The sequence below is a fragment of the Tauraco erythrolophus genome, chromosome 10 (assembly GCF_009769465.1).
Source record: "Tauraco erythrolophus isolate bTauEry1 chromosome 10, bTauEry1.pri, whole genome shotgun sequence".
Taxonomy (NCBI): domain Eukaryota; kingdom Metazoa; phylum Chordata; class Aves; order Musophagiformes; family Musophagidae; genus Tauraco; species Tauraco erythrolophus.
The window spans coordinates 26,154,632-26,168,364 of record NC_141474.1 but is presented as its reverse complement, the minus strand read 5'-3'; the positions used below and the strand labels follow the sequence as shown (position 1 = coordinate 26,168,364).

Sequence of the window (13,733 nt, the reverse complement as noted above, 5' to 3'; positions counted from 1 at the left end):
TATCCAGCAAAGGAAAGTCAGGTAGAAAAGCAGAGGGACAGACATTTCATCTGGGTCACTAACAACAAGGAAAAATATCCAACTAGGAATCACAGTCATAGTTTGGGGCTGAATCTGCACAGAAGGGTGAATCTCAGCTCCATCACTCCGCAGCACAAGGCTGCAGATGCCAATTCCTCCACTGCATCTCCACCAGGTCACAGCTTCGCCCCACAGCCCGGCTTGGGCACTCCCACACCCCAGCAGCTCCTTCTCTTGGGTCCAGGACCCAAAGCTAATCCCTGCTTTGTGCACTGGGACACACAGCCCTGCTGAATCCTGGGCTGACTTTGCGGCAGCGTTGGTGTGGTTGCAAGAGACAGTAGGTAGAAGAGATACACAAGAAACCCATCCCCAGGATCCTCAGACCAGTGTGAACTTCTCCTGCTCCTTTCTTCAAAACACTGGAAGAAATTGCTGTCCCAAGCTCCACGGAGGCAAAAGGGAGAAAGCCTGTCAATACACAGATTTAAATTAATCCAGCCATTCTGGGGGTTTTGAAGCTTCATGTACACACACATCTCTCCCTCTTTCACTTATTGCAAGTGAGCCTCTGCTCCTTCTTGCTGAGAAGTGGAAGCTGTGCCGCTCGGACAGAAGAAATGACACCGAGGGCTGATGTTTCACATCTGGCTTTAAGTTACTTAGAAAGACCTGATTTCTGCAGGATGGCTACTCAGCATCACCCAGCTAACTGGATCTCATCAACGCTCTTTTTGAAATGCTTTTTTTTATCACCACTTCCCAGGGTTTTGCAAAGTCTAGACGCTCAGCGTTAGAACTGCGTTGTAAGAGGGCATGAGGTGTTGGGATGAGTTGTCTGCTCCCTGAAAATACGTCGCTGGGGTCCTGCGGGGGAAGTAAGCTGGTGGGGCTTCCCTCCCAGCACAGAGATAAGCGTGCCATCTAGAGGAAATCCCCTTTATTGCCAGGACTGGCAGCTGATAATTACCCAACAAAGCATATTTAACCTCTGGCTTCAGAGAAAATCCTCCATTCGTGTCCCGCTGCTCTGGGCTGCTGCACAGGATCATCGCGGTGGGCTGGCGATGCACGGAGGCATTGGGGCTGCTCGGGAAGGTCCTGAGCACTCAAGGACCACCCCAGGCTATGCTGGCATGCGTTGGCCTGTCCCTTCTCCATAGGCAGTCAGCTGTCCAGCCCTCCTGGTATGGGCATTTGGATGTAAAGGAGGAAAAGGCAATGTGGGTGTTTCCACAGTACATGCATTCTATCATGCCTGTCTTTGACAGAGTTAAGGAGGCTGCACATACCACAGGATAAGAAAGCTGTATCGATCATATAATGCTCTCCAGTGGCTGCTAGCACCCATAGGTGCCAACGCCTGAGCCATCGATGAGGGCCCAGGTGCACTAATAGAGGCAGTGGCAGGGTCACCTCCACCAGCAGCTCCCACCCTGTGGAGCACAGCCCTGCAGACCACTTAGGGGGCTGATTCGGGTGTGCGGGGTACAGCCCAGCAGTGGGGATCAGACTCTGGCCTCCCATGGGGCAAATCCATACCTCACTCATTTTTCCTAAGGAAAAAATCTCCTTCACAGCTATCTTCCCAGGTTGGAGTGCTCTCATACAGTGCTGCTGTCATGGGCACTCTCACCCAAACCTTCAGGCATGGTTGTAGGTCTGGGACATGCAATGTGGGAACACGTGGGATGGCAGGTACCACAGGTCTCGTATCCTCCTGCGGTCAGATTCAGCCCACCATAGCTCACAGCATCCTGATCTCACACCTTCCACTTTTTCTCTCTTTACTACTACCTCTACCAGTGAATAGAAGCACATCTGTAGCCACCAGCACAAGGCTCTTGTACCGCTAATAAAAACAAATCCTTCCAGCCCTAAAGATAATTGAAAAACAGTGATCTAGGTCCAAGCAGAGAGACAAGCACTACTGCCCAGCAGGTAGCTGTCTTGTAAAAAAAGGGAAGCTTTGCCAAAAAAAAAAGCAACCTTCAGAGAAGGAGAAAGAGCAGGGAAGACCTCACATGAGAGAATTCTTGTTCCACAGAAAAAGCAGGTGCATGCTTCAGAGGAGAACTTTTAGAGAGGAGCTATTATTGCACTGATTTGTTCATATTCTACAGGATTTTTAAATATTTTGTTCACTTTTTTAATAATGAAGATTATTCCCGCTTTTTCCCACCACCTCAGAAGCATCTCTAGATGCTGCTCTCTAGTGCTGCCAAGCAAGGTTGAACCCCAGCAACATCTGCAGCACCTTTTTGTTTTTAACAGCAATTCTGTTCCCATTTTGCACTCCCCCTCACCTTCTTCTCCCTCACACCTGTGGGCTCTCAGGCCCAATCCCTAACCCATGTCTTAGAGATGCTGCTCTCACCACCTACACAGTTGTTGTTCCCCCTGTTCCATGACAGGGAGGGAAGGCATGGATGTCCCCATGGCTCATTGCAGGCACTTGCCACTCACGTGGAGTGAAGGGCTTCACGGCATCACCCTAGGAACTTGTGTGCTTTATAGGTCTCTTATTTCCTGTCATTACCAAGAAAAGCCTAGTTGTAATAAAAATCTGGGCTCCGATCCTGCAAACACTTATGCTTGAGCTTAACTCTAAGCACGTGAGCCGTCAAAGGGGACTATTCATGTGCTTAAAATTTAAGCATGTGCTTAAGCGTCTGCAGGCCTGGAGTCTGTCAGTGCGGGGATTTGTGCCTTAAGCCCATATTCTGGGTCATTATCCTTTTCATGTCTTCTCTGGCATCTCAGAAGATGTTTCAAAGGGGAATTTTCAAGTTCTTCAATAAACTTTGCCTTCCCGAGCAGCCTGGATTCTTGCCTTTTCTATGGGGCAATTCTCCTCCATTGCCTCCCCTCCCCCTGTTAGCGATAATCCTGTGCTATTTCATGCTTGGCCAGACAATTAAGCCCTCTTGCTGCTTGGCTCTGTCTTTGTTATGTATAATTGTTCCAAATAATTAGCCACTATTGCACGCTATTCTGAAACTACTTTGTATTGCAATTATACTTAGAGGGTGAGCATCAGCTCCGGGAGAGTCCAAGCAGCAGACAGCCTGGAAAGAAAGGGCTTCGAGCTGGGGGAAGACAGATATGCGCTTAAACCAACACTGTGGAAAACCTAACAATAAGTAACCAGGGAGGAGTAAATGTTGCTTGGAGAGGGTCTGCAGCTGGTGGGATCTGGGCAGGAGAGCTGAGGGTGGGCTGCAGGGTCTTGGCCTGGGTGTCACCTGGCTGCCACCTCGTGGGTGCTGGCTACGGTGCAGGAAGCAAAACCATACACCACTTCCATCACTTCCATGGTGACTTGCAAGGAGCACCTTGGCCAAGTGGCCAGTTTTGCCATCTCCATACAGTGTAGGGAACGTGTAGCTGTGTTGGGATGCATTTGGGATCTGGCAGCAAAATGTCCCCTAATTGTGTCTTTGGGATGGTGAAACTTGTGATTTCCTGAGGGTAAAGACTGCAGATGATGAGAGCAGTTCAGCAGCCTCCTGAGAGCAATTCAGCAGCCTTCTGAGAGCAGTTCAGCAGCCTCCTGTTTTCCCACCAGCAAACACATCTCTGCTGTGGACAAGTTCCAGATGAGATGCTCAGAGGAGTTATAGCTCCATGTGAAGCATCTTTTTGAAAACGAAAATAGTGTGGTGCAACAGAGTCCCCTTGGCATTACTTAGTCTCTTGTCTTTCAAACAGGGAACATCTGAAAAGGATGTACCCAAGCACCTGGGTTGGCCTGATTGGTGCTAGTGAATTAATTCCTCTGCTGAAACCCATGGCCTGCTCTAAGCCAAGAGCCATGTAACTGGCCATGGCCAGTAACAGTGTGCTTGGAAAATTTTGTGCTTTTGGGGATTAATTTTCTGCAGCCACATTGAGCCACTTGAAGCCTCCTGAAAATGGATCTACAGGCTGGCTGGGTTTGGTTTCCAACACCTGGTTAGCTGAAGAAATTTTAAAACCAAGTAGAGGTGTTTGTGGTGCAGATGGAAAGCACTCAAAATATCTGAGACAGTTGGGTGCATTCTCTGCAGACATTGTACGCTGCTTCCATCGACTCAGCAGAACCAACAAACGGAAAACGAACTTTTCCCAGGTATGCGCGTAACTGGCTCAGGTGCATCCTTCCTCCATGCAGCACCCTGAGGTGCCACGAGCCAGGGCTGCTTGTTGGTGTTGGGACTGGCATGGTTGATTCAATACATGCATAAAACCAACGGTTGTACTGGACTTCAGCAGTCCCAGTACAAAGAAAGTGAAATGAATGGACCTTAGATGCTCTCCCAAGAGCTTGTAGGTGTTACGGTGCCAACACTTGGGCACTGCTGCTTTGCTGCCTCACTGCAGCCTTGCTTGTTGGGTGCTTCAACCATCAGAACAGCCCCAGCTCTGCCAGTCACACACACTGCATAGCACATTTTGAACACCAAGTCAGGCTGACAGCGAGGCTGGCTGTTGCAGGTGAGGGCTCCTTCATCACTGCTTCCTCACCATCGACCAAGGGCCTAGATTCTCACTGTGCTTCCTCTTGGTTTCCTTTCATTCCAGGGAGAAGAGCTGCAGGGGGACAGCCAGTGCCATCCAGCCCTGTATCCCGTCCCCAGCGATGGCCTGCAGCAGAGGCTTTGGAAAAGGGTAAAAGAAGGTATAGCCGGAGAAATCCTTCCCCTCTGAAAACTTCCCAGAATCAATAATTGATGTTTCAGGGATTTCCCAGCCTGGGGGCTGCATCCAACACAACGTGTTTAATAACAGCCCTCCCTGAACGAGCCTCACCCCGTTCTCATCCTGACCATACCCCAAACCTCCACCATGTCCTGACCTTCCCCGTGCAGCCGCGAACAGGCCCGACCCCAAAGGTCAGTTTGCTCAGGGGACATGCTGACCCCCCCCCCCGCCCAGCCCCGGTCCCTGGGCCCACGGCGGGGGCCGGGAGCGGCTTCCCAGGGCTTTCCACTGGAGGTCAGTGTTGGCCTGAGCACCGCACCCGGCACCCCGGGCCACCTTCCCCGGCCACCCTCCCACGCCGGGGCGTTACACCCGTGGGGTAAAGGGCAGAGGGTGGTGTTGCTCTAGCCCTGTTCAAACACAGCAGCTGCATCACCCGCTCCGGCCCAAATAAGAGGGACCTGAATGTAAAGGACCTGAATACAGCGCAGCAGAGGCGGTGACAGAGCCCAGATACCCCGAGATGTAGCTCAGAGCTTGGACAGTGCTGACTCCCAGACACTAATTTCTTAAAAACTCGTTATCAACTGACAAAGCCCATCTCAGTCGGTCCCACTGCACCCACTGCCCACCTCCCTGTCACCGGCTGACTTTACCGACTCAATCCCGACCTCAGACACTGCTGACTGTCTTCGAGCAGTGTACTCGTAAAGGGCAAAGCATTGCATAGAATAAAAGCTAGTTATGGTATAAAATTTCCAACACTGGGACTGCCAGCAGACAGCTGGCAGCATCCAGATAAAATCTAACACTACCAGAGGGACTGACAAATTCTGCAGGAAATGTGCTTCGACTAAAATTTCAGCTAATGCTGTGTTTGTTTGCAACAGGATGGAAACCACTAGTTACAGCTTGGGAATATCAGCTGGAAAAACCGTTTCTCATTGCTTGTTTCAACCTGCAAGAAAGCGGTAGGAAGGTAGCACACTCATGAACCGCACAGAACCACGTCTGTCATATGCAGACAAATGTGACAGCTCGGTCAGTCCTCCCTGGGCAGCCAGTATTTCCCAGAGGAAAACAAGCATCTTTTTCAAAGTGGCAGCTGATTTGGATTATTTGTTTCCAAACGTGCAGGCTGAGCAAGCTGAATTCAGCCTGCTTTTCAAAGGGCTGTTCCTTGAGAAGTCAGACTGCCTTGGAGACAGCCCAGATCATCACCCAAATCTCTTTGGTGCTTGGGATCAACTTCGAACCCCTCCCTTGCCTTCCATGGGCTTGAGATGGGGCTCTCTCCACCACAGGATATCCTGAGCATCTCTCACCATCACACTGAAGGATGATGTTCATTCCACAGTCTTGGTGAGAAAAGAAAGTTTTGCCTCTGGCTTTCGTGTGAGCAAGAGCGAGATAGTTATGACTGTCATTGCTTAATATTCCCTAAACTCCCTGGGTATGGCTAAATAAAGAAGGGAGGATTTCAAAGGAGACTTGGTTGCACAGCCGAAATCTGGGTGATAATTTCTCCTGTTTCATTCAAATCCCTCTTATTCACCAAACAGGAACATTGAAAAGACACTAAAACAGATGAAGGGCACAGGTATAAACTTTACAAAGCTTAAAACTACTCTGTCCCAGTAAGGCTCATGCTTTACATGACACTTTAATCCTACTCATTTGCTAGATTCACTCTAGTTGTAAACAAAGCTTTGAAATGAAAGCTTAAAAGCCTAGTTGGGATACATTAAGTTAACCAAGAAGACACTCTTAAGGCATTAGTTTAACGACAATCACAATACAAGTGCCAGAGGTTTGTGCATGTGAGGATTAATATCTACAGGAAAAAGAAGAAAAGGGGGTTGTTCCCTGTGCCTTCCACCTTGTTTGGCAGCATAAGGCCCGAGGTGAGGGTGGCTTATTGCAGCTTGCAGGGCCTCTGGGCTAGGGCTGTCTGGCAAACAGGGAGATATGGGGCACTGGGAAGGCATACAACCCAACACTGCACACCAGGGTCTGTCCCAACACACTGGAATGGGGTCACCCGTTCTCTCTGAGCCAAGTTTTTGGGGATGCAGCCCACTGTGGTGACTCTTGCTTCATGCCAGAGCCCCCTGGTTATAGAGACCCCTCTTGCACAGGCACAGGGGTGGAATGGGTCTCTTGCAGACCTCCCCCCAGATCTGGAGCCTGGTGCTGCTCTCCAGAAAGTCTCATGGCAGAAGGGCGCAGGCAGCTGGGGGGCAGGAGCAAGTCACAGCCCAGCCCTTCAGGCACGCTGAACCCCCCTGGCTCCAGTAGCACTTAACACCCAGAGATGTCAGGAACTTGGAAAGCCCTTTCCAATACCAGGTCTCCCTCCTGCAGGGCTCCAGGGTGACTGGGGAGGAGCAGGCTCAGCCACCTCTTCCCAGTGCATCCCACCCAGGCAGAACCACAGCATCTCCTGCCCACTCCCTCCACCCAACATCTTTTCCTTTCATGCTGGTACTTGGCTCTCCCCTACCTCAGCAACCCTCCCGTTCACAATGTGAACCCAGAAGAGTCCCAGCCCAGCACTCAGTGATGCTGGAGGGGGCCTGGCAGACCCCGCGCTTTGGACACGTGTCTGGCTCTGACCCCCTGGATAATTAGGCAAGACTTCAAAAGTGCTTTCGTTTGCAAAACATTGTAGGATCAGGCCCTGGGAATGAATAAGCTGTGACAAGTGTCCTTTTTACTGACTGTCCTTGTGAGCGGTTATCTCAGCATCCCCCCAGTCCATCTATACGGACAGCGTGCTACGGACAGGAATGGCATTTCGCAAACTTCCATTAGATTAAAAAAATCTCTGTCTATTGATTTCTTTTATATAGAGCCGAAGTATTTTAAGGAGTAAGTTTTTTCATGACGCCCTTTCTGAACAGGGCTATCACTGAGGAAAAAGCACAGAAGCAGCTGCTGGGAGCAGTGTGAAAGCTGAAAAGGTGAAGTCGGTGAAACCAGGGAGGAGACGCAGAGCTCAGCAACTCAGCCAGAGGCAGCAGACCAGAAGTAGACCAGTTTTCAGAGGCAGGTGAAGCCTCAATTTTAAGGAAGACAAGAAGAAAAAAGCAGTTGCTTCCCTTCCCTCTCATACTAACCCCACTTTCAGTTCCTACAGAGCACATGGGATGAAAGAATGTAAAGCCACAAGCTCCCAAGCTGTGGGCAAAGCTGACTCCTTGGGTACCTGCAGGTACCCCCAGCTTTCGGTCATGACCAGCAGCCAGGGAGTGAGATGCTCAGTTTTGCATCAAAGTTCAATTGGCATCCAACTCCTCCTTAAGCAGGAGGAAAGTGCAATGTGGATTGTGAGAAACTGCTCAGCTTCAGAGGACATCCTTGAAAAACAGCAGAGAAATCCTAGCCTGTCACTTTTACCTGCAGGACGTTTAAAAAAAAATAACAGCTAAATCTGGGGATGGGGAATTCTGCCTTCAAACCTGGCAAGAAGATCTGGCTGGACAGTCCCGTAAATAAAGAGCAACAGCTCAAGCAGTGAACAGTTTGGATTTTTAATTAATTTTGTTGCTAGGAAGGAAAGCTACGATCTCCTAATTTGATGTGCTAACCAGAATTTCACCTGCAGGGATTCCTTGGAAGGAAGACGCATTCCCTGCTACACAAGTGGAAACCATTGTGTTCAGTAAAAACGGTGTGGGCAAACCTTGCAGGTGATGGAGAACTTACTGCAGCCTTCGCACAGCTCGGCAGTGGTTAGTTACCATTCAGCTTTTAAAAAATCATAGTAAAACAGACAGCTTTAGAAAGTGTCACTAAAACGTAAGATGTGGCAGTGTCAGAACAGCAGCACAAGTCTCTCTCCCACTGGTTACAACACTGATAATTTCCTCTCACCAAGGTCTGGCTGGAGCCAGAGGAACAGCAGCACTGGACATGTTGGAAGGAAAAACTTTATTTTAAAAAAGTCCTTTCTAACAATAAAAGTTATTTTTAAAATAGTAAAAAGAAGTAGCCAGGGTGATTTTTTCTTCCTACAGGGGAAGGAAATTATAAACATCTTAAATATTCATTTAAAATCCAGTGAATTTATTTAGTGGAGGATTTTTTTATAACTTTCATTTGAGTTACACAGGAGGCACCCAAGGAAGGGAGGAAAAAGCCCGTTTGTGAGACAGCTCCTGCATGTTACACCACGCACCCACCTCCTGGGCACAATCCTTCTCACCCCGGGGGTGTCATGGGGTGCCTTGTGGTGCCCTGTCCCTGACAGCTCCCTGGGGTCGGGCTGTGTGGAAGGGACACCCCTGGGGTGGGGGGAGACCTGCCTGCCAGATGCAGCCACAAAGCAACTTTTCCAGGAGGGAATGGGACAGAAAAATAGATCGCCTTGCCTCCAGTCAAAAATAAGCCTAGAAAGAGGAACCAGGTCCCCCTGCACGTGTGTGTCTGCACACAGCCAGAGGCCAGGGACCCCCGATTCCACCCAAACTGATCCCCACAGTGGGGAGAAGTCCGCGTGTCCAGAGATGCTTGTGGGAGCCTGGGGGTGTCCGGCCAAGCTCCCCCCGATCCCATCACATGTACCGCTCCAGGCCAGCAGGGAAATTGGGCTGCCTCATGTAGGCATTGCTGGAGCCGAACTGGCCAAGGGGCGATGCGGAGAGCCCCAGGAGCTGCTCGCTGTGCTCAGCACAGGCCGGGGGCCGCATGGCTGGCAAGGCCAGTCTGTTGGGAGCCCCGTAGAGCTGTGGACTGCCGGGCGAGTAGCTGCCCTGAGCCACGGGCAGGTGGGGGGGAGAGGCGGCATAGGGGTAAGCCAAGGTGTTAGGGCCGGCACGGCCCAACAAGCCAGGACTGACGGGCTGCGCCTGGAAGCAGGGAGGCTCGGAGCTGGCAGCGGAGCAGGTGGGAGCCAGCTCAGCCCCAGCCAAGCCCAGTGATGGGTGGCCCAGGTCGGCGGGTGGCGAGGGCTGGAGGGCTTGCTGCCCGCTGATGAGGCTGTCGATGCTGAACATCCTGGGATGCTGTGCTGGCGGTGCTGTCCCAGCTGCATAGGGGTGGAAGACGGTGCTGGAGAGCTGGGGGCCATAGCCGGGCGAGCAGAGGGCATTGGGGTAGGGTGCTGTTGGTGCTGTGGGGCGGCCAGCGGGCGGAGGTGTGAAGGCGCTGGAGTTCTGCATGTAGCCAGGGTAGGTGGTGATGTCGGTGCGCTTGAAGCGCTTCCTCCGGCGCAGGAAGCTCCCGTTGTCGAACATGTCCTCTGCGGCCGGGTCCAGTGTCCAGTAGTTGCCCTTGCCGGGATGGCCAGGCTCCCGGGGGATCTTGACAAAGCAGTCGTTGAGGGTGAGGTTGTGGCGGATGCTGTTCTGCCATTTCTTGGGGTTCTCCCGGTAGAAGGGGAAGCGCTCGGTGATGAACTTGTAGATGCCCCCCAAGGTGAGCTTCCTCTCGGCGGCGTTGGCGATGGCCATGGCGATGAGGGCGATGTAGGAGTAGGGGGGTTTGCCCCGCTGCACCGGCCGCTTCCTCCGGCGGCCCCCGGCTGGAGGCGGCGGTTCCTCGGGGGGCGGCGGCGGCGGGGCAGGGCTGCCTCCACCGCCCCGCGGCTCCGGCTTCACCGGCGGCGCCTGGCCGGCGGGCGGAGACCCCCGGGGCGGCCCGGGGGAGCCGGGGCTGGCCGCGGCGGGGCTGGGCGCCGGCAGCGTGCACATGCCTCGCAGGCAGGGGAAGCCGGCCGCGTTCATATACGGCCCTCGCCTTCCTCCTCTTCGGAGGATGGCGGGGGGGCGGCGGGAGAAAGAGCCCCCCTGAGGGGAGGGGAAGGGGGGAGAGGGAGGGGAAGGGGAGGGGGGGGCAGGCGCCGCGACAGCTCCCGGCGATGGGGAGATCGGTCCCGAGCCGCTTTGCAATATATAGGGCGGCCGTTCCCCCCCGCCATCCCCCCCGGAGGGGCGTGCGGTGCCTGGCCCGCCCCGGCCCCTCTCCCCCGGCGGGAGGAGGAGGCCCCTGGGGAGGGGTCCGGACTCCCACGGCTAAATCCCCCAACCTCTCCACAGGGTTTGATTCCGCAGCCATGCCCCGGAGCGGTCCCTCCCCCGGGGGTCCCGGGTGCCAGCGCGGCGGCCGGCTCCGCTCCCGGGCCGCTCTCCGCAGCGCTTCGCTTGCTTTTAAACTGATGTTTCCTCCCAGGAGAAAAACTAAACAAAACGAGTCCCGACGGCCAGACTAGGGCGAGTGTGGTGCCGCAGCCAGCCCTCAGCAGCAGAGCAGGTAACCTCCCGCCGGGACGCCTCCACCACGGGGATTTCGTTGTCTTTTTTCTTTTTTCCTGAGAAAAGCGCTCCGAGGCTGCCCCAGACGCAGCGACGGCAGCAGCCGGGGGTTTCTCCCCGAAACCAAGCCCCTCGGTTTAGTTACTTTGCAGCCCAGTGAGACCTTCTGGGTGAGGAAATCCTAGGAAAAGTTGTGGGGTGTGGGTTTTTTGTGGTTTTGTTTTTGTTTTGTGTTTTTTTTCCCTTGGGAGAAAGGAAAAAAGGGGAAAAGGTACTCAAAGCTCGGGGCTGCCCGCAGGTACCTCCCGCGGGGTGGGCAAGGGATGCGCGACAGGGATGGCATTTTGGGGGCGGACAGGGGAAGCGGGGGGTCTCTATCACTGCAGAGGGGCTGAGCCCACGGCTGAAGCTGAAGGAAGACACCGAACTCAAAGTTCTGCTAGGTTTCAGGGAAAACCTCTTCGGACCTCATCCTGCGCTCCAGAGCTGGCTAGGCGGAACCACAGCCCCCCGTTAAAGGCATAAGCTGATACCAGAGCCGAGGGGCTGCTGACTGCTTTATTATCATCAAAAAAGCCGTGGACTTTCACACTGTCCTGACCCAGTGCTGCTGATCACCACCTCTAAGCCAGATGCCCGCCCATGGAGAGCCTGGCCCAGAGCAGGTAAGGGAGCAAGTGCACAAGGGTGGGCTGGACAACCCGGGAGGGCTTTTATAGCCGGATCACAGCTTTACATGTAGCTACATGTCGGTGTCCTGAAAAGACGACTGGAAACATCTAAGTCATTAACGCGGTGGCAGATCTCTCTGTGTGTCCTGCGAGGAGTAAAAGCTGCAGCTTTCAACTTTGTAACTTGGTGGTAAGTATTTCCAATAGCAGAGCAGGATGAAAGTCTTTTTTCCATGGAGGCAAGTAGGTGATCTTGACCAGGTTGCGCCATCCTCCTCCCTTTCTTTCTAAACTAAAAAGCCACCCAGCCTTTAGGAAAAGATTCATCAGCCCTTTTCTTTAAGCATTTCCTAGTGATTTTAAATTCATTGACGAGGTTATTTCCCACCATCACTCGTTCTCCTTCTTGTGTCTGCATGTGGTTTTGTTCTTGCTTTATTTTTCCTGCAGATATTTGTGGCTTTTCTTCCACTCTCCAGTGCTCAGGCAGCGAATCATGGGTCTAACAGAGCTGTGTTGGGTCCAGTCCTGATCTGCCACAGACCAGCTGCCGTTGGAGTAAACTGCCTCAGTTTCCCTTCTGCCAAACAAGGATAACAACCAGAGTGTAAGTGCTGGCTGGAGGACAGACAACAGGTGAGACAAGGTGAAACACAGATCTTCAGGGAGGAAGGCAAATCGACGGTACAGCAGGGACCATTCATTCACCTTGAGAGAGCTGAGGGAAAAAAGATGGAAGATTCCTATTTCTCCGGGTGCATGCATTTAAATCAAGCAAGTATCTGAATGCAGCCAGTTCGTTTTGGTCAGAGAATCTGACTTTTCCATTCATTGAAGAGCACGGTAGGACAGACGTCCAAGAAGGGAGCCACTAAAGATCACACCAGGATGCAAAAAGAAAATTACCTTCAGCTGTGCAGATGTTGACTGGTGAGATTTTCATGTCAATGCAAAGATTTTCTTATATTATGATCCAGCAAGAATGGGTTTAGGAGGAAAAAGGGTTATGGGGTGTGAAGGAGGACCAGCTTTTCTCATTCAATTATATCAAACAGCCGTTGCTTATCACTCACTTTCTCCCCCCTTTTTTTTTATTGGTCTAAACATCAGGAAAGGAGTTAGAAATGAAAACCCAACAGTATGGCTGGGTCTGGAGCTGCCTGCACCTGAGATCACATCTAGCAAAAGAAGAGATGTCTCATCCGGACAACAGGACATGAAGATCCAACTGTGTGAAGTGTTTATAGTCCAAGGCCCTGATCTCATGTCATTTTACACTCAGTGGGAGAAGCCCTGGCCCCGTCTCGGGCTGCAGTCTGACTGAGGCTCCATCTGGCAAGTAGTTACTTTAAAGCTGACAAGACCATTCAAATTGCTCTTAACTTCACCGAGTTGCGACCCAGATGTCAAACTAGGTTTGACAGACAGATAAAACAGCAGGATGGAGGCAGGCAGGAGCACACAGACAGGAAACAAACTGTGTTTTACTGTCGAATAAGGAAAGCCAAACAAGACAGACTCTATTCCCACATATGCTTTATCACTCAGGTTGCTCTTCCTAGCCCAGATGTTTTATAAAAAGGTGGAAGACAATAATAAAGATGGCTACCAAAGAAATGCGATCTGGATCTCTCTTTAAAATGAAATAATGAGGAGGGAATAAATCACATTTACTAAGTATTTGTAAGTTTTGCCAGCATGTGTTGCCTTCTGCATCAGTTCACCCTAACTGAGTATGCAGAGTGATTTCAATTGCTCTTTTACCTCCAGGTCCCGAACCGTTTTACGCTGGAGCTGCAGCCTCTTTTCTAAAAGTTGCACACACAAACCGCTTTGCAGCGTGGGTGAACTTGCTTCACTGCAGAGGAACAGGGCTGTGCACCCTCGGAGAGCTGCTGCTTCAAGCACCCAATGCGCCCAGGCAGGTATTGCATCAGCGGTACTCAGGCCACATTTCCAAGCTGCTTTTTGCAACCACATGGGTTAGAAAACCTGCATTTGCTTGCCCCAAAACAAAGCAATCTTTTGCTAAACCACATGCAGTGTGGGAGTAACTGGTGGGATGGTCACGTTCTTTAATGTGGCCACGCTGAGAAACGACTGG

At 52.0% G+C, this 13,733-nt stretch overlaps 1 protein-coding gene across 1 annotated transcript; it reads right to left on the bottom strand.

The window, feature by feature from the left end:
• Positions 1 to 9,260: 9,260 nt before the first annotated feature.
• FOXE3 (forkhead box E3) lies at positions 9,261 to 10,430 on the bottom strand. The gene has a single exon (XM_086617703.1). The coding sequence runs from the start codon at positions 10,428 to 10,430 to the stop codon at positions 9,261 to 9,263; it is 1,170 nt and encodes a 389-aa protein (XP_086473829.1).
• Positions 10,431 to 13,733: the final 3,303 nt, after the last annotated feature.